This window comes from Telmatherina bonti (assembly GCF_933228915.1).
Source record: "Telmatherina bonti genome assembly, chromosome: 5".
Lineage (NCBI taxonomy): Eukaryota > Metazoa > Chordata > Actinopteri > Atheriniformes > Telmatherinidae > Telmatherina > Telmatherina bonti.
Window position 1 is genome coordinate 31,139,573 of NC_136623.1, and position 27,750 is coordinate 31,167,322.

General features: G+C 40.0%; 1 protein-coding gene across 16 annotated transcripts in view; it reads right to left on the reverse strand.

The window, feature by feature from the left end:
- Positions 1 to 3,338: 3,338 nt before the first annotated feature.
- The window catches only part of plecb (plectin b), a 115,013-nt gene continuing 90,601 nt past the window's right edge, over positions 3,339 to 27,750 (reverse strand). For 12 of the 16 annotated variants that reach the window (XM_079240588.1, XM_079240602.1, XM_079240601.1 and 9 more), the window contains 24 exons: positions 26,538 to 26,631; positions 25,982 to 26,136; positions 25,496 to 25,820; positions 25,306 to 25,383; positions 25,063 to 25,224; positions 24,834 to 24,938; positions 24,641 to 24,736; positions 24,405 to 24,530; positions 24,146 to 24,298; positions 23,913 to 24,067; positions 23,643 to 23,769; positions 23,088 to 23,271; positions 22,948 to 22,971; positions 22,241 to 22,398; positions 21,800 to 21,978; positions 21,577 to 21,715; positions 20,775 to 21,131; positions 20,603 to 20,686; positions 20,424 to 20,528; positions 18,890 to 18,988; positions 13,886 to 17,239; positions 4,512 to 11,591; positions 4,198 to 4,314; positions 3,339 to 4,030 (listed from right to left, as the gene is read on the reverse strand). In XM_079240588.1, coding sequence (XP_079096714.1) covers positions 5,421 to 11,591; positions 13,886 to 17,239; positions 18,890 to 18,988; positions 20,424 to 20,528; positions 20,603 to 20,686; positions 20,775 to 21,131; positions 21,577 to 21,715; positions 21,800 to 21,978; positions 22,241 to 22,398; positions 22,948 to 22,971; positions 23,088 to 23,271; positions 23,643 to 23,769; positions 23,913 to 24,067; positions 24,146 to 24,298; positions 24,405 to 24,530; positions 24,641 to 24,736; positions 24,834 to 24,938; positions 25,063 to 25,224; positions 25,306 to 25,383; positions 25,496 to 25,820; positions 25,982 to 26,136; positions 26,538 to 26,631 — 12,430 coding nt within the window. In that variant the 3' untranslated portion in view covers positions 3,339 to 4,030; positions 4,198 to 4,314; positions 4,512 to 5,420. The remainder of the gene's footprint in view (positions 4,031 to 4,197; positions 4,315 to 4,511; positions 11,592 to 13,885; positions 17,240 to 18,889; positions 18,989 to 20,423; positions 20,529 to 20,602; positions 20,687 to 20,774; positions 21,132 to 21,576; positions 21,716 to 21,799; positions 21,979 to 22,240; positions 22,399 to 22,947; positions 22,972 to 23,087; positions 23,272 to 23,642; positions 23,770 to 23,912; positions 24,068 to 24,145; positions 24,299 to 24,404; positions 24,531 to 24,640; positions 24,737 to 24,833; positions 24,939 to 25,062; positions 25,225 to 25,305; positions 25,384 to 25,495; positions 25,821 to 25,981; positions 26,137 to 26,537; positions 26,632 to 27,750) is intronic. The other 4 variants (XM_079240600.1, XM_079240599.1, XM_079240597.1 and 1 more) reach the window with 2 other exon arrangements.

The window sequence follows — 27,750 nt, forward strand, 5'->3', positions numbered from 1 at the left end:
TGCTTACTGCTCTGCTCTCAGCGCTTTGTTTGTGTTCTTGGAAAATGCAGATGCAACGGTCTACAAAGCCGATACAATTAACTAACTGTCACAACAGGCTGTGTTTTGTTAAATGTGACTGTTGGTGGCCACTTATGCTGATTCATTCTGTTGAATAGCATAGCATGAATAGCAATAGCATTTTTCCCAAGCATTTCTGAAGGAGAGCATTTGAGTTACACAAATACTTAAACGTATCGGCTTTTCATGGTTTCTAGTTATTTGGTAGTTAGATCAAGCAGAGAGTCTAACAGTCTTACAGAACCATACCCTTGTATCTGATCCAGTGAAGAGGTTGTTGGTGATCCAACCAAAGCAGTTCCTTTATCCTGCAAGAAACACAGGGAAGGCATATCTTGTACAGAGTCAGACCTTAGTCCTTTACACTACCCACTTTTACAGTGTGCTCTGTATTAAGCAGTTCATGCAACTGTGAGTACTAATACTGTACTCTTACCTCCCTGCCACCACCTGGGAGTGAAAGCGTGAGATCTGAGTAGTCAAGGGAGCTCAGTGAAGAATTCAGGGAAGTGAGAGCCCCGTTGCTTCTGGGAGCATGGTCCTCCATCAAACCCAGTGGCTAATGTTGGCACAAAGAGCAAAATATGTATGCATCTAATGTAAATTAACCTTGTTTAAATCACATGCATACTCTGATTTCATTCATTCATTCATTTTCTGAACCGCTTATTCCAATTCAGGGTTGCGGGGAAGCTGGAGCCTATCCCAGCTAGCTTTGGGCGACAGGCAGGGTACACCCTGGACAGCTCGCCAGTCCATCGCAGGGCCATACTCTGATTTGAAATATTTATCCAAGGTTTATTGTTTGATTGTTTTTAAAATTGTTGCTCATGTACAGCTGAAGAGTGTATGAACTGCATACATCACAACTTGACTAGTTAAGCTGCCGTTAGTTTTATTGTTAAACTGAAAATACCATATCACTGTATGACCATGTGGGCCTTCATGGGTTTACAACTGTAACAATAGCAAAGCAAACGTTGCTAACTGTTTCACTAAGCTTGCCTACCTTCATCTGCAGCTCATCTACAAACCTGCTGCTGGAGATATGAACAGTTACATTGCTTTTAATTATTTCAATCTAATTTCTTGATTTTATTGTGATTTTTGTCAGTTGTTGCTGTCTTTAATCATGCATTAATGCTTCCTTTTCATCATATGTAATAATGCTTTTATGGTTCTATATAAAGCACTCTGAATCGTCTTGCACATGAATTATTTTTTTACAAATAAACTTCACCTGCCTTCTTACAAAGGACTTTACTTTGGTCCGATACTGCCCTCTTGTGGTAAATTGCTGCATTGTCACGAGCGAACCGGTTATTTGTCTAGATTTGTTCTGTCAAAGAAGCTGCATAGTTTAGTTTTTCTTTCTCCTATAACTACTATTAACACTTTCATGGAGTAAAACCTGTTAGTGGTGCTGCTTATGATTTTGTTATACATTTGGAATTATAGTTTACATTATCTAACGCAAAGTGAACACATCCAAGTGATGTCAATATTTTATCATCATGTAATTCGATACAATTTTTCTTAAAAAGTGCACTGCTTACTATTAAATAACACAGAGTCAATCCCTATGGATATGAAAGGGTTTTGTGGAGTTGTCCTGTCTTTTTTCTTTCCAGAGGCAATGTTTTCTACTGCTTTTGCTGCCCCACTTTTTCTTTTTTTTTCCTGTGAAATGACCCAAAGGTTTTCCTGTTGGATTCAAGTCAGGAAGATTTTTTTTTTTTTTTTTTTTTACAATTTCCTAGTTTTTTCCCCGACCCAAAGGCTCATATGTGTGAGTTTTGGCAGTGTATTTGGATTGTTTATATGCTACTCTTCTCTTTTAATGCTCCTGACCTGCTTCTACAGGTTGACTCTTCTTTGAAAGTTAACATTTTGAAGTATACAGATTTATCCACAGTAACATCTGTAAATGGCAGCTTTTGAGTTTTGTTTTATAGACTGACTTTGTAGCTTAGTTCTCCATAATACCGAATATAACAATTTTTTCAGGTCATTCTTTAGTATTAACTAGGGGTGGGACTCGATTTAAAACAATATATCTACTTACTAGCTTATAATTAAGCTCGAAAAATCCCATTTTAATTACATAACAATACTTGCACTAAATAGCAACAAAAAATAGACAGACATTATTATTGCAGACTGAAGCTCTAGTCGCATATGTTAAAATGTATTTAATTGCGTTTAATTTTAAAACAGAGCAGACCTAAAGTTAAAGTATCAATTTCAGTACTTCAACAGCTCGAGTGAATACGGAAGGCCGGTTGGGCCAAAAAAAGGTGTGTCAAAATGTCTTCAAAATGCACGTAGAACACGCTCTGAAATCTATGGTGTACAGTAGGTAGGTCCAAAATGGCGGCACATATAGTTTAGGACTCTTTGTTTGAAACTGAAATACTTTTTCTAATAATAAAGACAGCATGTTTTCATCCAGACTCATAATTAGATAATAATATCTCTGCCAGTGAACCGAGATCAACCAGTGATAACTGCAGTCTAACCGCGACAGGCGGCAGAGGTGATCATCACTCGTGTCGACAACTGCCTCAAGCTGGATGTTGCGTGAGGACAAACATCTTGCGTAAACTATACATGCTTTCACGTTACTAACCAAAAGTTTCTACTATCACACGAAAAGGTTGCTAGACTTATTGTTAATGGCTTTTTTTCTGTAACTGGAGTCGCTAGATGAGGGAACTGGAAAATTGATAAATGTAGCACCAAAGCACTAAGTTTTAGCAGAAGCCTACCGTGTGCATCAGTGTAAACTTTGGACCAGAAAAAATGCACTGACAAGTGTTCCGCGCTTAAATGAAATCTTTCTATTAAATACAGAAAAATTAATGAGTTAATTAATTGTAATTAAAACCTTAAGGTACCACTCTTAATATTAACATATATTTAAATTCTCCCTGTTTTTACCCATGTGTGGCAAAACTACAGATTCCGTTCAAAGCTGAGATACTTCTATTTATTTTTTGTCAAAGCTGTTTCAGTTATTGTGGATTTTCTAACATGTTTGTGATTTTTATGTATTATCAGTGAGTTTTTACTTAAGGGGACTATATATGTAGTCTATTTTTAAAATTAGAATTGTTGATCATTCAAAATTGTTAATGACTGTCCCAATTTATACAGTATACTGTAAAAAAAAAAAAGCAATTAAATACTTGCTCCAATGAAACCTAATGGTTCAGCAGTGAAACATCATGATGAAGAGTTTCATATGCATGAACATTGATGCATGAATGACAAAAGTACCTGTTCAGAACATATTTATTTACATCATGGTGTTATTTTCACATACAACAGAATCCTCAACATATCATTTAAAGCAATTGTTTTCCCCAAAGCAAAACAAACCAATCTGTGAAGCTAAAATGAAATTATCTTTATTTTACATAAAAAATATCCACCCTCCCCCTATTTCCTTTGAAAAATTAGTAAACATGCAAGACCAATTTTATGGTATAAAAACAAACAAAAAAACAAAAACAAAACATGATGAACACAGCTTCAGGATGCAAAGAGATGCGAAAATGTCGGATGCAGAAAAGTAACAAAAATAACTGAAACTCAGCTGTTCATTTTCAGAGGAGTGCATTTGATTTAATGCAAAAATTCATGCAATCCAAATTCAGTTAAAGGCACTTTGGTTGTCCTGGATTACCAATCACAGATAAAAGAAAAATATACTAAGTGAGCAAGCTAACTAAATATGAGCTGTCATATCACTAAATGTCTGGGTGAAAGAGTAGTCTTGTAAAATCTGGGGAGCGTAAATATCAAGACAACCTTAGAACATTTGTTACCCTAATCATTCAAATCAATAACTCGTGGCAAAATATGAGTGAAGAGTGTTTCTAGAAAGGTATCCCAAGATGAAGTTGACTCGGTCTCAGCTTCTTCAATGTGATGAACAATGGATGAAAGCACATACTCAAAGGTAGATCTACAAATAAATAAAAGAATGAAAATGAAATACAACATAAATAAGACTAACCATGCAGTGAGAGAAACACAACAAAAGTCAAGAAAAAATATTAAATAAAGTTGAAAATTAATTCATTTTTTGCTCAATGAAATTAAAATATCCACTCAAACAGCTGTGCACTGTACCTGTGTTACTGCACGACAAGGAAATGAACCTGCAAGTCCATCCAATGTGGGGGGGTCGTTTGCTTCGGCCAACAGATAATCTGTGCTCACATGTTGGAATCTGAGTAACTGAGGCATCTAGGAAAATAAAACAAGACAGAAGAAAATTCAGAGGTAATGAGTTTTGAACAATAATGCTTTCACCACACGACACCACAGTAGCATGCAAGACAGAAACAAAGGCTTCAATCTAAACTTAGATGTGGTCAAAATCAACTAAGGAAAACAAACAAAGGAAAAGGGAAAATAATCTAAAAATAATGATGTAAACTTACAGGAATGAAAACAACAGGTGGCAGGTCTGGAGGGGGGGAATCGGGATCAAGTCTGACTTCATCTTGGGATGTGGCAGAAACACTTGACTGATGGTGAATATGAGCAATCCAACATTTGGCGTGAACAATGAAACAATAAAACTGTTCACTGAATGTGAATGATCATAAATGATGACAGATGTGAAAGTAGTTTTAGAAAAGTCTGCATGATTTTAATTTTGGCACTTGTTTTTAAATTTTACATTATATCGTGTTTCATTTTGTAGTGTTTACTCTGGGTAAAACTACAGCTACCCAGGCAACATAAAACATAAAAACATTAACACAGCTTCTGTTCAAACTCTACAAACATTCAGAAATTTGAAGGCATCTATGTTTTAGTTAAAAACATTAGAGCTATGTGGACATTCAGTATGTCATTACTACTGTCAAAAAGTTAGAAAGTAGACAAATAATTCTGAATTTCAAAAGAAACAAGAAATACAGGAAAATACTTGTTTGAAGTACATACAGTATATATTAGTTTTAAAAAGCACTAGTGTACATCTTTTGAACAGGTGTTAAACTGACAAATCTATTGTTGCTTAAAAACAGCAAAAATATAATGCTTTGCTTTGAAAAAAATGTGAACCAACTTGATAATCTGTGCTGGAGGAAATGACTATTTTCTACATTATCAATTCTTGCTTATGTCCTCATATTTGAAGCACATGTTTACACTGATGCTATGTATACATAAAATGAATCAATAGACTAGACAAATCTTGTTGTGGACACATGCAATGAAGAATAAATAAATTATATTTCCTTTCTTAATGTAACTATCTTATTCCTGTTAGAAATGCAGCTATAAAGTGCATTAGTAATGTTGGTTCTTAGGCACTAGTTATTAAGAACAGAGCGAGCTAATCAGAATCTACGGGTGTAGGTAGATGAGGATGTGAAGGAGGATGCTGACAAGTTCACACTAAAGCCAGCATCAAAGCTGCCCCTTCTGGAGCCTGTTCGGGATCCGGTTCTTGAGCCAGTTCGAGAACCATATGCAGATCCAGAACCACTGGCATTGTAGGGGCTGTAAAGGCCTTTGCTAGACTGTGAAGATGCCTCCAGAAGCCTTAGGCTAGATCCTTCTTCAACCATGCATCTGTCCATGGCATCTTTGAAAGAGATTTTCAGTTTGGTTTTAGGACATGTTAGATATTTTGAATAGGCACTGACATCCCGCAGTTTTTGGGCAGTGCGGGCATCTATTGTTCCCTTCCTAATAGATTCATCTATGGACACTCTGCCCTCAACTTCAGGCTCAATAAGTCCACCGGTCAGATACTGGATCTCAAGGAAACGCTGGCCAGCCTCATAATACAACCAGCCCTTCTTTAGAGCCTGTGAGGCAGACATCTTTACTTTAGTTCTGGGGTCTTCAAATCCATTGAAAGCCTTTTGTGCCAGGTTGAGGCGGTCAACCATGACTTTATCTACCAAGCCTTTCTCTGTGGCTTCAGTGACTGAGAATCTTTCTCCACTTGTGGGGTCAATTATTCCTCCTGTGCAGGCTTGAGCCTCCAGCAGTCTTTGTCCTGTGATGTTGTCTACTAAGTTTCTATGAATTGCTTCAGTGATAGACACTTTCTCTAATGTGTCTATGTCCAATATTCCTGCTATAGGTCCAGTTTCCTCTGTTGGGTCATTCCATATGACTGCAGGTGGTTTAACAGAGGGAATGGGGCTCATGGATGAGGAGTAAGTGGAACCAGTGGTGGAACCGAATGACGATGTTCGGGAACGGAAGCCCCCTAAGCTTCCAGAAAGCATGTCAGCAAACTCTGTGATAGAGAGGTTTCCAGCTCTGTATGTATCAAGAGCATTCTGGTCAATACGTCCATGTGAAATAGCATCATCCACATCATACTGTCTGCCTGATCGCCTGTCAATGATAATAGATTTTACAGTGCCATCAGAGGAGGTCATTGTGATCTCCTCCCATTCACACTCCTGTTCAGCAAGCTCCAAGTAGGTTTGGTGGTCTATGAGTCCCTTCCTGTAGGCCTCGTAAACAGTCATTTCTTTGCCAGTCTCTGGGTCTACGATGACAACTCTGCGTTTACGAACAGAGGATTTAGAGGAAGTCTTCCTTTCCCGCTTCTTTTCTTTCAGTAGCAGGAGCACCAGACCAGTGTCAGGATCAGTGATACACTTCTCCATTAGCTGGAGGTAGGTTAGGTTTTCTTCAGTGTTAGGATCAAAGAAGCCTTTGGTGTCATCAGATGGATCTGACAGGATCTCATTCATTTCTTCATCAAAGAAGCCACGCTTGTAGGCCACCTCAACTGGCACACGGTGACTCTCCTCAGGGTCAATAATTCCACCAGTGGCAATTTGGGCTTCAAGGAGACGGATACCATGATCTTTAAGGATGAGGCCCTTTTTCATGGCCTGAAACAGGGAGATTGTTTTGCCTGAGTAAGGATCTCTATATCCAGTAACTGCACGTTCAGCAGAGAGAAGCTTGTCTTTAAATTCTGGACCAACAATTCCCATCTTTACTGCTTCACTGACTGTCAGTTTTAGGTTCTTGATTGGATCAATGACATATCCTGTGGCTGCCTGAGCCTCAAGGAGTTCAAATGCAGTACCTGGCCTTATCATGTTCTTCTTCATGGCCTGGTATATTGATAGACGTTCTTTTGAGGACTCCAAAAATACACCAGCGATGCAACCTGTACCCTCAAGGTACCTTGACAGTCTATTGCTAACCTCTTCCACTGAAAGAATACCTTCATTTAATTCAGTGACAGTCTGTTGGTCAATAATGTTGGAACGAATAAGCTCCTCCACTGTAATCTGTTTTCTCAGACCCTTGAATGTCAATCTCTTATCTCCCAGGGAGAGTAAGCGCAATCCGCCCTCCAGCTTGCATCTCTTCAGCAGTTGTGCATATGACAGTTTCTCATCATTGACAGGATCAACGAACCCTTTAATTTCATCATTCAGTCTCTCGTTGGTTTCTTTATTGATATAACCTCTTTGCAAGGCAATATCTGTTGGCAGGTGGAACTGGAATTCTGGATCAATAATGCCACCAGTGGCTGTTTGTGCCTCCAACATTTTCAGAGCATAGTCCTCTGGAACAAGATCTTTTTTCATTGCCTGGAAAAGAGAGATGATTTTACCACTGTATGGATCTTTGTATCCAGTCACAGCTCTCTCAGCAGAAAGAAGTTTGTCATGGATCTCAGGTCCAACAACACCCTTACGAACAGCCTCATCAACAGTAAGAGTCTCATTCTTCACTGGATCAACAATAAATCCTGTTGCAGCTTGTGCTTCAAGGAGGCTGAGGGCTAGTTCTGGTTTAAGGAAACCTCTTTTCATTGCTTGGTATATGCTAATCTTGGAGCTAGAGTCTGTTGTGACACCAGCAACGCAGCCTGTGCCATAGAGATACTGTTTCACACTGGTCAATTCCATTATGTCACGGATATTCCTCTTGCCCTGTTTGAGAAGGTTGTACGTCTCCAAGTCAATGATTCGGGCATTGTAGAGTTCCTCAATTGTTATCCTTCTTCTTATGGTCATATACGACAGAGGACTATCATTCCTGACGATCTCTCTTTGCTCCATGATCTCAATAATGATGATGATCATTCTTTCTTTAGTGATGTTACCAGAGCGGTATTCATCCAAGAGTTTTTGCCTCTCCTGCTCTGGAAGCAAATTTGAGTTCATGACATCCCAGAGACTCATTGGTTTATCAGCAAGGCCCTCAATTGGAATGTCAATTTGAGTGTTGGTCAGGTCACTCTGGGTTTGTTCTTCTGTGTATAGGTATGTCTTCTCCACAACAGTTGGGGACTGAGGCTTTGAGATGGGGAGGACATACAGGCCTGTGTCTGGATCTCTTTGACACTTGTCTTTAAGCTGCTTATACGTTATATTCTCGTCACTTTCTGGATCAGAGAAGGCCTTGTTATTATCTGATGGTTCAGATAGAGTCTGAGCAATTTCTTTGCTGAAAATGTTTCTTTGATATGCAACATCTATCGGCACACGGTGACTATTTACAGGGTCAATGATTCCTCCACTGACCATCTGTGCTTCCAGTAGTGGCATGGCATGTTCTTTCAGAATGAGGTCTTTTTGCATTGCTTCAAAGAGGGAGATTTTCTTGCCTGTGAATGGATCCTTATATCCAGTGACAGCTTTTTCTGCAGAAAGCAGTTTCTCATGAAGTTCTGGACCAACAAGGCCTGCTTTCACAGCTTCATCTACTGAAAGGTATTGGTTACTCGCTGGATCTACAATGAATCCAGTTGCAGCTTGAGCCTCAAGAAGTGAAAGGCCAGTGTTGTGTCTAAGGAGCTTTTTCTTCATTGCCTCATAAATGGTCATTTTCTCCTTTGTAGGTACCAGGTAAATCCCAGCAATGCCTTCAGTACCCTGAAGGTATTTATCAACACTGGGATTCTCACTGATATGTTTGGGTGTTGTTTTGCCTTGTTGAAGTTGGTCAAATGTTACCTTGTCAATGATTTTTGAGTCATACAGGGAACTTGCTGTGACAGGAGCTCTTAGTCCTTTGAAGGTGGACTGTTCCCTTTTCTTGGCCTCTTTCTCATCTACAATTGTGATGATAATCTTAATAATCCTTTCAATTGTCACCTTTCCTGACCGATACTGTCTGAGCAGGTCAAGTCTCTGTTCCTCAGTCAGATACTCAGAGTTGATTATTTCCCAGAGGGTCATCTTCCTGCCCTTAAATGGCCCGGAATCAAGCTCCAGAGTTGCCTGGGTCATAGCTTCTTTCATCTGAGCTTCACTGTACATTGTCTCCTCCTTATCATTGATCGCCTCATTAGACAGAGGGAGAAGCTGGAGACCAGTTTTCTTGTCAGTTACGCATCGCTTGAAAAGTTGTGAGTATGTGACACGTTCTTTCTTGTTTGGGTCAAAGAAACATTTAGTTTCATCAGTTGGGCTACTCAGAGACTGTTTCATTTCATCATCAAAATAATTTCTCTTGCAAGCCACCTCATGAGAAATGTGATGACTCTTAACAGGATCAATGATGCCACCAGTGGCCATCTGTGCATCAAGAAGTCGGATACCTTGCTCTTTGGGAATGAGATCTTTTTTCATGGCCTGGAAAAGAGATACAGTCTTTCCAGTGTATGGGTCCTTGTAGCCTGTGATAGCTCTTTCTGCAGACAACAGCTTTTCATGTAGCTCAGGACCAACAACGCCTGCCTTGACAGCCTCATCAACGGTGTACTTCTGCTTGTGAACAGGGTCAATCACATACCCAGTTCCTGCTTGGGCTTCGAGCATATTCAAGGCATGCCCAGCCCTCATCATGTTCCTCTTCATAGCCTGATAAAAGGACATTGTCTCTTTGGATGAATCAATTATTACACCTGCAATGCAGTTTGTGCCCTTCAGTGCTTTGTGGACTGGCTCCATTTCAGAGACCTCTTTGGTTGTAATATTTCCCTTGTGCAATTTGTTGTACAGATCTTTATCAATGATTTTGGATTCCAGGAGCTCACTGGCAGGGACAGGTGCCCTCAGACCATCAAAAGTAATTTCATTCTTCTTTTCTTTTTCCTCAGCCACAGTAATCACAATCTTAATGATCTTCTCAATTGTAATTTTGCCAGTTCTGTACTGACGAAGAAGGTCCTTCTTCTGCTCTTCAGTGAAGTACTCAGAGTTTATGATCTCCCAAATGGTGACATTTTTTCCCTTAAATCTTCCAAATGGCACAGACACAGTTGTTTTGCTGAATACGTCTTTAGTTTCTTCTTCTGTGTAGATACTGGAGCACTGAGCAGCTTTGTCTGTGATTGGCAAGAGTAACATACCAGTCTCTGGATCTGTATGGCATCTTGCTATCAGCTCAGAGTATGTCAAAGGTTCTTGAGTGCTGGGGTCAAAGTATCCCTTTGAATCATCAGAAGGCTTCTGCATAACTTTATTCATTTCTGCATCATACTGTCCTTGTTTATAGGCTATTTCATTGGGTACACGGTGACTGTTGATGGGGTCAATGATACCACCAGTAGCAATCTGAGCCTCAAGGACTCTGATGGCATGATCATGTTCTATCAGTCCCTTCTTCATGGCTTCAAAAACAGAGATCTTTCCACCAGTGTATGGATCTTTGTAGCCAACAACAGCCCTCTCGGCTGAAAGCATTTTGTTATGCAGTTCAGGCCCAATTAAGCCTTCCTTAACTGCCTCATTAACAGGAAGTTTCTGATTCTTGATGGGGTCTAAAATGAAACCAGTGGCTGCTTGTGCTTCAAGAAGTATCATGGCTGTTCCAGGGGTAATCTTCTTTTCTTTTGATGCTTGATAAATGGACATTTTTTGATTAGTTGGTGTCAAGACACCAGCAATGGCATTCTTTCCTTTGAGAATTCTTTTTAAATTATCGGTCTCACTGAGCTCAGAAACAGTGGTTTTGCCATTTTTCAGCTTGTCAAATTCCTTCTTGGATAAAAGACCAAGGTCATGAAGTCTGCTTGCAGGTACCTTGTCACGGATGCCATCAAAAGCTAATGGATCTGGTTTCCCATCTACCACATCTTCCATGTCACTAACACTTTGACCATTGTAAACTTTCTTTGTTGTCTCAACCATTGTTACATGGATGAGCTCTTTGTCTGGGACTTTATCAGTTTGCTGGTCTTTCTGGGCTCCTTCAAGCTGCTGTAGTTTCTCGCGTAATTTCTGGTTCTCCTCTGCAAGTTTTCTCTCTTGTTCTAGTCTCTTCTTCTCCAGTTCTTGCATTTCTTTTTGCTTGTTTAGCATTTCTTGTTCTGCTTCTTTCTGTTTACTAAGGGCTGCATCCATGGTGGCCTTAAGTTTCATTTTCTCCTCCTCCATCTGCTGTCTTTGGCGTTCTTGTTCATCTTTGAGAGCCTTTGCTTTTCTGACTTCCTCTTCAAACTGGCTCTCTAGTCTCTTTTTCTCATCTTCAATTAGTTTCTCCTTCTTTAACAGCATCTCCTTTTCTGTCAGGAATGTCTGTTGGAGCACTGTCTTTTCATGCTCTATTTGTTTTTGCTGTGCATCAGCCATCTGACAAAGAAAGAAAAAGGAGAATATTAGTTACGATGCGGTTTATAGCCTTAACACTTAACTTTTTTTTTTAAAACTACGTTAACTTTGGTTATTGAATTTAATATAAAAATTGTTTGTACAATGCACTCTGCTTATGCATTTAAAGGTATAAAATCGCTAAAATAATTATACCACTTGAGTTTTTTTCTTCAGTAAATGTAAACTTACTGATAAGCTTACTGATAATTTTACTGACAGCTGACAAATATAAATACAGTTATAAAAATATTAACTTATTGAAAAGTTAGTGCATTTGTCTTCTGTTTCTGCCCAGAGAATTTAAACCCTTTAACATGATTTTGACAAACTAGAGGTAGAAGTCTGCGTCGACTGAAATAGACGAGTGCTTGAAACTTTCCCAATCCTTTTGAATTTTTATATATTTCTACATAGAAAATATTTAAAACATCACCATGTATTCAACCAAGTCCTGAAAATACATAAAGAAAAAACAAACAAGACAAAAATATGTGTTCATATTTGTATATTGAGAAAACTGTCAAATATACAGTGATTGTTAAAACCATTTTAATCTGAATTTAAAGTGATTTTTATTTTTAAAGCAAACCACTAAGTCGGGGTGTTTTTGCTCCAAATAAAGGTGTGTGTGAAACCCTAATTTCTTTTTAATAGTATTAATGTATTATAGTCTGAACTAAACCTTGTGGAAACTGCTGAACAGCAATCATCAAATCCAGGAACACGGCCTTTAGTAGTCTTCCAGGTATAAAGTAATGTAGGTATCATTTCAGCTACTCAGGACCTGTCTTGCAACAGATCATATTAAAGTTCATTTGTCCACTTAGATGTTATGTGAACAATCCAGAAGCTTATTGTATTTTTTACAGGTGGCTGAGAAAAATAGAATTATTTAAAAGCTACAATTCAGCATATATTATTTCATCCTTATTCTATCTGTGAAACAAGAAGGTGATAGTATTATGGTCTGGGCCCATTCATTTGAATTGGGCCAGGATGGTTTCTCATCATTATTCTTAAACGAAGAATAAATTTGAAAGAAAAAAAATATCTGTGATAGCCTGGCAACCTGTCCAGGGTGTACCCTGCCTTTCGCCCAATGATTGCTGGAATAGGTTCCAGTTTCCCAATTAACCTTAACTAAACTAAGCAGTTAAAAAAATTGATGGATCAAAAACACAATAATAACACCATACAATGTAGATAAAGAAACATCTGGATCACTGTCTTAAAATTTAACCCTATGAGAAAGTGGGCCACATTTATATACAAAAGAGAGTGTAAACCAGATGAGGAATGTGTTAAAATTTCCCAAAGCACACAACTGAATAACAGTTACCTAAAACATGTTAATGCAGTTGTTACTAAAAGTGGGGTTCACACAATACCTCTCACAGATATGCCATATGGACTCATTTTTCTCAATGTACTAATGACCATATACAGTATTTTAGTCTTGTTAAACTGGTGATGTTTATATTGCAATCATGCAGAAATGCATAAAAATTCAGAGGCTTCCTAGGCACTTCAAGGGCCTAAAGTAAATTCAGAAATGCTTATTAAAACTAAAGTGATACAATCTGTAGGATACGTGAAATGTCAGTCATTTCTATATAAACTAACACAAGATTTCGACTGAAATCAGCACTTATTGTTGCAAAACTGAAATTAATTGCATTTATTGAAATAATGGTGCTTTTAATCTAAAATTCATTCTAATGTCTAACACTTGTTTAGACACTTCAGTAAAGAATTTTATATTAAGCATTTATTAAATCTAACTGTAGGGCAATGTTAATGTTAGAAAGATTATTCATAAAGGCGAACCTAATTCCCATGGAACAAAAGCTTTAAAAAAAAGTCTCTGTTTATAATAATAACAATTAGGATGATAATTGTACCAGCCATGCTGATAATTCAAACCAAGGCTGATTTCTTTTCTTCTTTTTTTTTTGGACACAAAACACAACAATTTCCTCTTTGCCACTAGGGGATGATGTTTGATTGAGCTTTGAAATTGAAAGCAAAATGTTGCATGTCTTAAAATGGCAAAACATTCCAGGACACGAGAAGGCATTCAGGAAATGATTTGCATGAGCACAGTGCACTGTAATAAATTCAAATTATAGACATGTTCAAAATCAAGAATTCAGATTTGTGGTTAGTGTGATCAGAGGAAAAATAGAGGACACTTTAAGAAGGAAGTGAGTTAGTCTTTTGACAGAGTTAACAATGACATAAGCTGCTCTGCTATGCCATTTTTGACACAATACCTCTTTAGACTTATTTTGCAGTTCTTCAGCCTCCTTTTTCAGTCTAGCCTTCTCGTTCTCTAGGTCTGCGATAGCTTTGCGTAAATCATCAGCCTCTTTGCTGGTATTTTGTCTCTCATATTCCAGTCTTTCAACTGCTGTCATTTTTTCTTTGGTGGCAATTTCAGTCTCATGAAGGCGAGTAGCAATTGTATCAGCCTGTTTCTTGAATTTTTTTGCCTCTTCTTCAGCTTTGGCCTGTGCTTCACTGAGCTGAGAAACCTGAAGTTTCAGCCTTTCTGCTTCAGCGATGATCTCCAATTGTCTTTTCCTCTCTGCTTCAAGTGAGCGCTGATATTCCTCTGTTTCTTCGTCTAGACGCTGCTGCATTAGTTGCTTGTCCTCCAGAAGCTTTTGGGCCTGTTCCTGAGCCAAGTCTTTCTGCTTTTGGAGCATCTCTGCCTCAGCTTTGAGTCTAGATGCTTCTTGTATGGCCTGCATTTTTTCTTTGAGCATTTTTTCTGCAAGAGCTCGTTGCTGATTGAGGTCTTCCTCTGCGATCTGCCTCAAGCGGGCTGCTTCTTGCGTCTCAATACTAAGCCTTGCAGCATCCTCTGCAAGCTTTTTCATATTTTCAGCCTCTTCCACAAGGAATTTCTGGGTGTTGTCTTTGTCTTTCTTGATGAGACGTTGGTTTTCCTCCTCCATTCTGGTTTTAAGTTTGAGTAGTTCCTCCATCTGAACCTTGACCTTGAAAAGTTCCTCCTCCACCTGGCCCCTCTGTTTAACAGCATCATCAACCTCATCTTTCAGGCGCTGCAGCTCTTCATCGAGGACATGCTTCTGTTTGTCTGTTTCATCGAGCTTAAGCTTAACCTTTGTGAGCTCTTGCTCCACTTGGAACTTTTGTTTTAAAGTTTGCTCGGCTAGTTTTTTGTGCTTTGCCATTTCACTGTCAGCTTGTTGTTTCTGCTTGAGTGCTGCGGCTTCTGCTTGTGCTCTCTTTGCAGCTTCAAACTCGGCCTCCTTTCTCAGCCTCTCGGCATCTTCCTGAGCTTTGGCTTGGTCTGCAGCTTCCTGTTCGGCAGCAGCTTTTTGTCGTTCTGCATCTTCTGCTTTTTGCCGTAGGAGAGCTGCTTCTCTTTCTGCCTTCTCCTTGGCGGCCTCAGCCTCTTTAGCAAGCTTCTTGGCTCTCTCATACTCATCCTTAAGTTTCTTTTGCATGAGACTATCCTCCTCCTGTTGTGCCAGAACACTTTGCACCTGATGCTCAGCTGCACTGCATTTCAAAGCTGCTTGCTGGGCTGCAACAATCTGTTTTTCTGCTTCTTTGTCAGCTTCATCTTTCTGCAGTTTGGCTTCCTCTGCTCTCTTTTTTAGCCGTTCAAGCTCTTCTTGGGCTGCCTTACGTTGTCTGGCTGCCTCCTCCTCAGCAGCAGCAATCTTCTTGACCTTCTCCTCTGCTTCCCTCCTCCTGTTCTCCTCCTCGAGGGCAAGCCTCCTCAGTTTCTCTGCCTCCTCCTCTGCTCTGAGCTTGCTTTGTTGAGTTTCCTCTGCAATGTTTTTGAGCTTATTCAGTTCTAGCTCCAGATCAAGCTTTCCAGATGAAGCCTTTTCAAAATTTATCTTAAGGATTCGGATTTCTTCTTCAACAGCCCGTCTCTGTTTTAGTGTGTCATCTACCAATGCTCTTTGTCTTTCCATTTCAGCGTCAGACGACTTTTTCAGCAGGATTATCTTTTCCTCTATCTCTTGCTTGTGCTGGTTGGCCTGGTCCTCCAGAGCTTTTCTCTGGTAAGCTTCATCCTCAGCTTGCCGTCGGAGCCGCTCGTTTTCTGCTTCTTTTTCTTTCAGCGCAATTTCAGCCTCTGTTTTTAATCTGGTGGCTTCACTGATTGCTGCAAGTTTCTCTTTGAGAATCCTCTCGGCCTCAGCTCTCTGACGCGCCGCCTCATCCTCTGCAATCTGCCGCTGATGCTTGGCCTCCTCTGCAATGGCTCGCAGCTTGCCTGCCTCTTCAGCCAGGTCCTTCATCTTGATGGCTTCTGCTTCGAGAAGTTGTTTGCTTTTCTCTGTATTGGACATGGACTCCTTTTCGGCCTTGGACTTCATCTGGATTAGCAAATCCATTTCACTCCTAACCTTGGCCAATTCGTCTTCCAGCTGTTTCCTTTGCTGCTGAGCTGCAGCAACTTCATTCTTCAGACGATAAAGTTCATCCTCGAGGAGAGATCTCTGTTGCTCGGCATTGTCAAAGTCTGCTCTGAGCCGAATGAGCTCCTGTTCTGCAGTGAGCTTCTGCTGAGCTGTGCTCTCTGCGACCTTCCTCTGCCTCTCCAGCTCCTTCTCGGCCATATCCTTCTGCTTCAGTGCTGAATCCTCAGCTTTGGCTCTCTTCTTAGCCTCCCGCTCTGCCTCCTCCTTTTGTTTCTCAGCTTCCTCTTGAGCAACGCTCTTTTTGTGTGCTTCTTCCTCAGCTTGGAGTCTCAGACGAAGGGCCTCGTTGGCTTTCTGCCTCCATTTTTCAAGTTCTTTTTCTGCCTCTTCTCTGGCATTTTCTGCATCTTCTTGTTGTTTCTTGAGACGAGCCGCTTCTTGTTGCAACTGAAGGACAGCACCGTGCTCTTGTTTAAGTGATTCCTCCAACTTGGAGGTCTTTTCTTCGAAAGACATGTGTTTGCTCTGGAGCTCAGCAGCAGCAGACTTCTGTGCTGCCTCATGAGCCACCTTGATTTGTCTTTCCTTTTCAATCTCTGCTTGCTTGACCTGCCTCTCAGCTTCTTCGGCTTGCCTTCGGAGGTTCTCAAGGTCTTCAAGAGCTTTTTGTTTTTGCCGAGCAGCTTCTTTCTCAGCCTCTGATTTACGCTTGAGCTCGTCCTCTGCCATGCGCTTTTTCTGGGTCTCTTCATTGACTTGTTTTCGGAGCTTCTCAGCCTCTTCTTGAGCAGCCTTTCGAAGTTTTTCTGCTTCAGCTGCTCTGTCGCGGAGCTGCTTAAGCTCAGATTCTGCCGTAGACTTTTGTTTCACAGTCGTCTCCAGTTGGATCCTGATTAGGTGGATTTCCTCTTCAATTTTGGACCTGCTTTTTAGTGCTTCTTCCACCTGATGACTTTTATCTTTGATCTGTTGATCTGAGAGGTTTTTGAGCTCATGCAGCTCCAGCTGGATGTTGTGCTTTTGCTTTTCTGCATCTACAGCAGCGTTTTCCCTCTTGCTCACTTCTTCCTGCATTCTGCGCTTCAGCTCGTGAGCCTCTTTCTCAGCTTCAGCAATGGCCTTTGCGTGAGCTTCAGCTAACTGCTTCTGTTTGTCTAACTCAGCCTGCATCTCCGCCATCTTTTTCTGCTCTTCCGCTTTGAGTTTCTGTGCAGCTTTCTGTATTAGTGGAGGCAAATGTAAAGAAAGGATTATAATCAAGCATGACAGGTTAAAGGTAATAGTTTACATCAACCAGCTCAAAAACAGTGTGAATTTGTTATTACTTTGGTGATCATGGCCAAAACACACTTGTTTAAGAGCAAGTTAATATGAAGTATTACCTCAGCAATGTTAATGGTAAAATTAGCTCAAAGAAGAGATCAATCACTAGATGCAAATTAGGTGCATGATCATTCACGTGTTATTAAATTCACAATGCAATCAAACAAAAACATGACAAGAAGATTAAGAAAAATAGAAGATGCTGATGTGTCAATTAATGTATGAAAACAACATATCACTTCACATCACAGCAAGAAAATCATGGCATGCAACTGTAGCTGTAGCACAACCTAACTCATTTTAAACAAACTTTTATGCCTCATTAAATGTGTGTTTTCAAAGTGTTGGATCTATAAATACTTAATGTTAAGAGTATTGTTCACACCATTCTGTCAGACTGGCTTCTATCTCATCCCATGCACTGGGGGTTCTTTAAATCACCATTTGTGACTAAATGTCAGACAAAGGAAGGTCAAGTCAAAGATGAGAGGTTCAAATAGAATCATTGTTATATTAAAAATAAGGAAGCACGTTGAATTCTGTTAATGAAGCTGAGCATTTATAGTTTTTACTGTCGCGAAGGATGTCAGAGCAGTATTACAGGAAGCTTCAGAGAAAACTGAAAATAAATATGCAATTGAAAATGAAAATGCAGCTTGAGAAAAGCACAGATGTTGGGCTGATAAAGGGAGCAGGAAATGCACAGTAAGTACCTGAAACACTGAATAATATTACCTTTTTAATCCTCAAACAAGTTAAGAATTCATCATGGCAAAGCACGGGCAAGCAGTTTAAAAAAAAAAAGCAAGGACACAAACAAAACATCAGGTTAGGAAATAATGTAAAATATTTTAGGTTTGTGTTATGTTAGAAAAAAAAAGAGAAATAAAGACCATGATAACCAAAGGGAACCACCTAGTCAGAACTTTAAAATTAACCTCCGGAAGAAAAGTGGCCAGTGGGATAAGAACGCAAAGAAAAGCCGAGGGAAGTGAAAGAAAGAACCCCTTATTCTGAGTTTACAATATCACAACACAGCAAAAGGATGGGAATGTTATAGTTAATGTGTATGAACACACACTCTGCTGTATTTACTCATTCCAGTTTAAACTACTGTGTGTCATCATTCGGTCTGTAATGCCTCTAAGTGAATAATGTCTGATGATACATTGTTCTTTTCAACAGATTACATTTTCAGTTATTATTTTGATTTAATTCTTATTCAAACACATTGGAAATTAAAAAATGACCCCTACTGGAAGCTTAAAAACATCTTTCTTTAGCTACCAGTCAGCTACAGCATGCCTTTCTTTCATGCATAACTAACAAAGGAGCCATCTGTGACCTGTCCATTAAATGTAACTTGTGTGAGAGACACACAGAGAAAAATACTTGTATGCGTGCATGCATGCATTGTGGTGACCAGTGGGGAGTCTGTGTTGTTTGTTTGTTTGTTTGTTTGTGTGTTTGTAGGTTGGCTTGTTGGTTGAAAAGGTTATTGTTAGAATTTCTACTGCTTGGGACCCTCAGACAGTTTTCACGCACCTCCTCGTCCTCCAAGTGTTGCTGCCTGTCGGTGATAAATTTGATGTACTGACTTGTCAGAGTCATCAGTTCACTGTACCGGGTCCTCAGTGTTACATACTAATGCAGGGAGAAACAAACATTTACAAACAGGTCAACTTATGGGACATAGTACATGGATTTCTCTTATATATAACTTTTTAACCTGGAAACAACAAATCACTTTGACAGTGAGCATCTCTTTGACACACACCAGACCATACAGCACTCCACACACATGTATGGGCACTATATATACCAGAGGTTGTAAATAAAAGGTTGATCATGATGAAATTTTATATTTTATTGTATGTTTTGATGTTGGTCATTTCACAAATTCTGCCATGATGCCATTTCAGTTTTACTCAGTTCAGATGCCAGGGATCAATAAATGTGCTACCTTACATACATTCAAATCTCAAAAGGAGTTATAATATCATTTAATCTTTTTACTCTGTTTTACTTAATAAAAAAACAATCTTCTCTGAGAATACACTATGAAGTGCCACATTCTGTATATCAAGCTATAATAGATCACATAATGTGAGTGAAAAGTAAGTACATTTCTATAGATGAAAGCAACATATAGTGTAAGTTTGATTTATATTTCCAGTCTCGAATGTTAATACAACTTTGTTATAATAGCTGAGGTAGTAGAGTCAGACTCTATCATAGTAATACACTACACACTTGGATATCAGCATTTTATAACAAATAATATAGGACATTTTGAGAGTCTTCTGCATCATCTTTCTCAAGCACATCTTACAAATGACTACTGTACTTTATCAATGTCTGATCACTGTTTGTATTATATTGTTACACTCCTACTATATACAGCCATTTTCCCCAACAGTTACACACCAGAGATCTTTTCAAGGAGACTGATCCACCAATCCTCTGATTCAGTGGTGTAGCCCAGTGTATATGTAGTATAACCACTTCTTATTCAGCCAGCATTGAGTTTACCCACTTCTAAACCTCCTGTGATGCTGCTTTTACAACTACAAACATTCCTACATGTGTACCTACGTTAACCCACAGCTCAGCTGAGGTTACCGATGCTACACTGGTGCAGTTAGCCATCAGCTGCCTTAACTTTAGCCTGAACAGACATAGACATAATAAAGATATATGTATATGTCTATGAGCCTGTCTCTCACTAGTCTATTTGCCAGTATTAGTTTAGTCATTTGATAACCTTTCCTCCTTGACACTGAAGAGTAGAAATTATGTTACAATGAGGAAATTTACTGATGGATTTTTGGAGTAAAATAAATAGGGTGGTTTTACACGTCATTTTTTCTGAAACAGCGTTTTTCTCTGGCTATTTTATTACTGTTTTTTTTAAAAAAATGGAGGGGAAATTGAGAGTGAAGGAACACTATACCAGTCCTTTGATTGCTAAACCACCTCTCTATCCTGAGGCATGCCTCGTGTAATCCCTTCACATTGATAAGAAGAATCACTCATACTGAACCACTGCATATGTAGTATTAGAGTCAAACAAACACACCTCTTGTATGATGTTGTCTGAAGCAGAATCCAGTTTGGTTTTCTTCAGGGGAGAAGCAAGAGGCTCCACCTGAGCTCTGTAGGCAACCAGCTGGAGTTCGTAGTCCTATTTGTACAAAGAAGTTCAATTATTTTACAGTTATTTAACAGCAAAGTGTGTGAAAACTGTTCATGGCTTACCTTGATGGTATCAATGTATGCTTTGGCATACTTTTGACACTCATCGACTTTGTCTTTGTTCTGTTCAATCTCCTCCAGTAGTTTCTGTTTTGAAAAATTGTTTTTAAAAAAGTTAAATTTTGCAGTTTCACTTCAAGACAAACTGAAATGTTGCGATGTTATTAGCACACACCTTCTCCTGGGCAAGCTGATCTTTTAGAGTTTTGCTGTCGGTGATGGGCACAGCCTGGATCTTCTCCTGCCTTTGCTTGGCGTCACCAATCCAACGGATTAGCCAATCATAGCTTTCCCGGTAGTAACCCAGCTGCCGACCGAGCTGCTCCAGCTCCCTCTGGCGGAGGTCGATCTGGGTGAACACTGCCTTCCAGCGGTCCTGCAGACTAGTCATCAGCTGGCGGTAGTGGTCCAGCTCAGTGTCACGCTCGCTGTGCACACGGGACATCTTTTCACTCACAGCAGAGGCTTTCTTCAGCTCCTCTTCCAGGGAGTCAAACACAGGCTGTTCGCCTTCAGCATCAGCTCGCATTTTCTGGAGGAGTCATACAACACAATAAAAACATGTAAATATTTACTGACATGAGGCTGAACATCTACAATATGATCATATTATTAATGATAAATACATTTATAGTTCTGATGCCACTCAAAGCACTGATATTAAATCTATTATTCATCCACTCCTCATTCATACTGGGTGATGGGAAACTACCACAGCTGCACTGTGGCAAACTGGCAGCAATGTGGGAGCTAGTGGCACGGCAACGACTTCTCTGACTACCACCAAACCATTTATACAAATACATATACTGGAGAAGCTGACACTGGAGGAAAGGAGGGTAACGTGTCGAGCCCAAGGACATAAACCTTCGACTGGTACTGTACACTAACTTTTCATGCAGTGTAGACTGACTTCATGATAAATATATTAAGATAAATTTTAATTAAAAGATTGTAAAATGATTCTGATCCCCTACCTTAAGCTTAGTTCTGTAAGCTTCTACTTCCTTAATGTCACTGGGCACAGTGTGAACCTCCCGCAGACAGTCCTCATACTGCTTCAGGACTCCCTCAGCCCCCTGCGTGTTACGGATTACCATCTCCACGGTCTTCAGCCTGAGACAAGAAGGAGAAATAAATTACAGCAGATGGAAGGCATTAGGAATCTTTTTAGTTGAGTGGAAGTGGTTGAGGGCTTACTTGTCCAGATAAATGGAGGAGAGCATGTGGACATGGTCCATCTTCTGAACGGTGAGTTCAAGCTCTGACCGCAGCACAGGAGTTGAGGCTGATTGTTCAGGGGAAGCTAAGAGCTGTTGCGTCTTCACAGATACCTTATCAAGGTCCTTCTTGAGGCCTTCAAGCTCTCCCTGAACTTTCTGTGGAACGACGAAAGATCAAAGTTACCAAAATGAAAAGGTCTCAATTCCAACATTAAAACAGTTTCTATAACTTTCAATGATGATGTTTTTTTTTCCTTTTCTCTCCACTTTACAGGAAAAGACAAGCAGTTACGAGACAGTGCTGCTTTCATCCCTAATTAGTTACATAACTAATCAACTATTTGCCCATTTAAGCATTTAACTTTGGTTGTTTGTTCCAACATATTCAACATTTTTGCTTTAATTAAAAGTTTAGTACCTTCTGCTGTGTTGTTTTCAGAGCGCATTCTTTCAGAGGCTCTTTTTCCACTGGTTTGCGGATGCGACTGACAGTCTGAGCCTCACAGTCCTCTATACGCAGCCGCAGGTCTTTGACCTCAGAGATGTAGTTCTTACACAGAGTCTCATCCTGCTGACCTGTAAGACAGCATTTTGTTAGATTCATACTACAGGAATAGGGAAAATCCATTTAGCTTCTAAGTAAAGTGAAAGAATTAACAGTTTGGCAAAGAAAAGTTAGATATTTATTGCATGAGGCAGTGTGAGATGTCATGTTTGTAAACTGATACTGTTACCTGGTACAGATGGTTTAACTTGGCTGTTTGTGTCATTTTTCACATTCTCAAAATATGACTCCACTGCAGTGCATCTAATAAAGGACCTTTCATGCAGTCCTTCATGTTTTTGGTTTAAAACACACAACTCTACATACATTCCAATTATATCACACACATTTAGCATGTTTAAGTAGATATGTACGGCTGAACAAGAAGAAACTTCATATCCTGTCACCTAAATTAAAACACACCGGCTGTGTTTGAAGCTGCCAGTAAAAGTAACTTCAGAGCCAGAACAACATGCAGTCACACAAGACACTAATGTTTAAACATCTCATCCACAGCTTGAAAAGCTTTTATCCACATCAGCTTGCTGAGCTGTAGCTTAGCTTTGCTTTATATCACTCACCTTTGAGCTTAACAACCATTAGTCCTGAAAGGTGAATTGACAATTGTATACTGTAAAAGTGCTTTACACTTCTGATATATACCCTTGTTCCGAGCATGAATAGTTTAAATAAGTCAGTCACTTTGTAGGAGAAGTCTGACCTTTCTCCATGGAGCGAAGCAGGTTGTCAAAATGCTGGGTGGACTTGGTGTATTCCTCCTCGATCTGCATGCGATCATCAGGCCCAAACAGCTGCGAGTCCTGACTGTCGCGCATGAAGTCCTGGTAGTGGAGATCCAGGTTCCTCATAACCAGCCGATATTCTTCTGGTTTCATGGTTTTTAACTGTGTAAGGCAGAGAAAAAGAGAAGACGGATGAAGCATCAGCACTCCTTGACTGCAATCCTACTTTACGTGTTGTAATTTAATTTCACCTCATGGTGCATTATTACTAGGAGTCAAACAATGAAGTATTAAATAGTTCCTTCTGTTGTTTATTTGCTAGCAAAAGCTAACTCAACTAGCACTAAATCCTTTTCTTGTAAATGAATTATATTAAAAAAAACACAATCAAAGCTGAATTAATCTCATCCTTCCTGCTATTCAGACTTCACATTTTGATCACCTTGGAATCAGGTTACAGATTTTTTCTCTAAACTCTAATGATGTTACCAAGCTTTATTAATTTAGTTTGTCCTAAAAGCATTGATACCAACCATGGTGATGTTCCAGGAGCGAATCTGTGTGAAGTCTTTCATCAGGTACTGCCATGACAACAGACTCTTCATGTTTATGTGCAGCATCTGCCACATGGACACCATCTGCTGATGACCTGCCTCCAGACTGCAGAGCAAAAGGCAGAAACAGAACAGAAAAATGAAAAAAAAAAAAAACAATGTGCAAAATAAAAAAATTTTTAAAAAAAAGGACAAACATAGGATGTTACAGAGCAGTTACTGCTGTCACATGCGATTCTGCTTTCTCACCTGGACACACTGTCCACAGCCTCTTTGTTGACTGGAGGTACAATGAAGCAGACAGAAGGAACCACTGCCTCGTGTCCAGAGCGGTTCAAGACCTTCCACTTGAAGGGCTGAGAGTTGTTTAGGAGCGCACACTCATCTCCTTTATGAACAGTAATCTGAAACACATTCCAGAAGGTATACTTAGGATGAAGCTAGGAAATCCTTATCTACCACTACTGGCTGACTATTCTAACCTCCTGCTGCTTGAAGTCACAGACAGCCTGGATGGGAAGTTTGCCTTTGATGGAGGTGGTGGGGCTGCGTGGTTTCAGCTGGATGATGGACCTGGCTCTCTTGTTGAGACTGGTGGCCAGAGTCTTGAATTCATTCAGCTGTTCCTTCTCCTCCTGTAAATACAAGTGAGAACTATTAGAATAAAAGCCATGCTGCCACTTTGATACGTCGTGTTTTAAATTCCTGTGTGTTGAACTGTGAGCGTGCACATCTACCCACCACAGCATCCTGCAGCAGGTCCTCCAGGCGTGTGGCTGTTGTGGAGCGGTCGCAGTTGTATTTCTTTTTCATGTTCTCTTGCATTTTCTTCATCTTGTCCTGAGCCTCTTTCACATCTGCAAAGAACTGCAAAGACAGGAGACAAGAAGCGGTCACGTTTAGGAAACGTAGTTCAACACACATATGCATCTTTATGAAAGAATCAGCAGAATTAGTTTATTGTTTTTTTCCCACACCTGGTAGTAGGCTGTGTTTTCTTTTAGATGCGCCTCTATACAGCAGCACAGCTGGAGGATCCAGCTCCACTGGGTCTGCAGGGCTCCTGTGAAGGTCTAGCAGAGACGAACAAGAAAACAGTGGCTCAGTTTGGGTCTCAGTGAGATAAATATTACCCCTGCACAATGCAATCCGCATTACTGTTGTAATCACCTCAACTGTTTTCTTGCCTGGATGTCCATTTTTGACAAGTTTGTCTCCCATAGCCTTGATATCGTTTACCTTCTTCTCCCGTAGTTCCAGCTCTCTCATGAGACCCTGAGAAGCACAAAGGACACAGCTGATGGTCATATTCATTCAATAAACCCCAATCTGAGAATTTAAGGGGCTGAAATTAGGGATATAAATGAATCACTGCAGAGCTACTTTCTCTGAAACGCACTGAGTAATTGTCTTTCTTCGCTGTCATGTTAGAGTTCCGGTCACTCCAGTCAAAGTTGACCTCTTCCTCTTGTTTGTCATTCAACCACATCAGTTCCTTAAAGGCAGCAGTGACAAAGGTATGCAGTGATTCCAGGTTTCTGAGGCGGGACTTGGAAGAGTTCTGAAAGAGAAACAATTTTCACAAACATCAGAATCACATCCATAAAAATGTGCTTGAAACATTAATATTATAACCACTTACCAGTAGTTTGCCATACTGAAGGTCCAGCTTTCCCAGGTATTCTCTGTACGTGCCTTTGCTGACAGGAGACAACTGGTTCTGGGAGGCATAAAGAGAAGCAGGGGACAGCACACACAGAGGTAATTTAATCTAAGTTAATGTCAAACATCCTGGAGTTCATTCCAAAGGTCTGTTATCATCACTACTGCACCTCGTCAGATTTGGCCCGTTCAATCTTGGATTTAAAGTCCTCCACAGTCTGATGCAGACCCCTGTGGCTGCCCAGCTGGGACTCCACTGTGGGCAGATCTGATCCCCACTCTGCCTCATCAATACGCCGCTGGTTCTCCTCCACCCAGGCCAGCAGGTCCTGCACGTAGCGCAAGGTAATGTCGTCTACCTCCGGCCGCACCTTCATGGTGGTCTGCTGGGAAGTCTGGGAGAGGGGAACCTGGGCAGTGGTTACAGCAGCAGTCTTCAGACGAAGGTTGTAATCACTGCGCAGGTTCACCAATCGCTCATGGAGGCGGTAAACTCTGTGGAGATAAAAAAACAAAGCAAGCTGTTAGCTGTCGTTCACCTCATTTTTTAGCATGATTTTGATTTAATCTCCTAAAAGTTACAAATGTTTCCATGGTTCGTGATGAAAATGACTGTTATTATTATGTCGTATGAATGCAGCCTACGTAGCACCAACCTGCGATATATCTGTTCAGCCTGAGGGTGGCGCCCATCTTTAAGCATCTGCACGTCGTTGAAGAGCAGGCGAATCATGTTGTCTGCATTATCCAGCTCCCTTTCCACCTCGGCTGTGTGTTGAGCTGGTTTCCCTGCATTCAACAGGCGAATATCCTGAAAGAAGGACAGCGGATAGGGTCATTTCCATTGGGTAGAGTACGATGCAAATTTGAAAGAAAACTAAAGATAGTGCTGTGATTGACACGTAAACTTTTTCTGCTTGAAAGATAGTACAGATATTTATGTAGGTGTAGCAAGTCGGATTTTATAATGCAGTACTGTTGGACCCATATTCAGTCTTTGTTTGCTGCTGAAGCTGAATTTAGGAATCTTAAAGGATTTTAAAAGATTCATTGAAAATTTAAAGTGATAGAGAAATAAGTTAGTTGACAAAGCAGTCACATGGACTAACTCACTTTTTGTGATCATAATCTGGATTTCCTGTCATTTGTGAGCAAGACTGAGAAAGTACACAGATGTTTGCTATTTGACTGCTTATACAAAGATAAACTCACCGTCTGAAGCAGGTTCTCCAGGTGACTCAGCTGGTCATCACACACCCCGGACTCCATCTGGACTTTATTGAAAATCCTCTGGAGCCTCTCAAGTCTGCATGAGATACGATCAATGCAGGATAATCCGGATCAGCACAACTAAATAACATTGTGACAATCCTTCATTCATCAGTAGACCTCTGTGAAAAATCCACAACTGAAAAGTATGTTACACAACACAAGCCAACACTAACGACATGCCATTCACAACACTTACGGCCATCTGCTTTGCAGCAAATACTCCAGTTTATGAGGGTCACTCACAAATGCCATGTTCCACCTCGTCATCGGAATATCGTTCAAGCTAAAGCAAAGTTGGCTCCTGTCATTTTCCCATATCTCCGTCATGTGTAAGCTAAGAGTGAGGCAAAAACCCTCCGATCTTCTGACAGACACATTCAGTCTGCTCATTTAGTCATTTCCCATCTCAGAACCATAAAGAAGGCTGTCAGACTGCAAGATGAGCGAGTCCCATGACAGGAAACCCTCCCTTTTGCAGGCGTGACGTATCATTACTCTAAATACTAAAATAATGTACAGTGTTTTGTCCAATTTCATTAAATTTGATTATATCTATTTGTGTAGCAGTGGGAACAGTCTTATCTCATTTAGGCACAAACTAACACACATGTAGAAAAAAGCTGTGTTTCACTAAAACATTTAAAAATAGAAAGTGAATAATAATCCCATTTTCAATGACATAATTTTGTTTGTCAGAGAAAAACTTCAGCAAGCTTGCTAATTCAGTTATGTTGAAGCAAAAAGCTAGCTGGTATTTTTGTGTTTTGAAGAGCTTCTAATAACATTACTAAACATTTCCATTTCCTTCTGCATCCGCGTTACTGCTACAGATCCAAATATCATGAAGGAATGAAAAGATTTTTTCCTTTATTTTTAATAAATCAGCTCTGCCTTACCCTCTATAAGGTGGTGATGTTAGCTTAGCTGCTAGCTTTGTCATTGACAAAATGTTATGGATGTGTAAATTACTTATTATATTATAGAAATATGAGATTATTCTCAGTTTCATTATATATTTGTGGACACCCAGGTTTAGAGTTACCCCCAGTGTATTCAGCTGGTTTGTTGCCAGCATGAACACTAACAGTTTTAAAATAGGCATATCTATTCATCTGCAATTTATGAAGTATTTCAGTTTTCATATCTGTTGCTC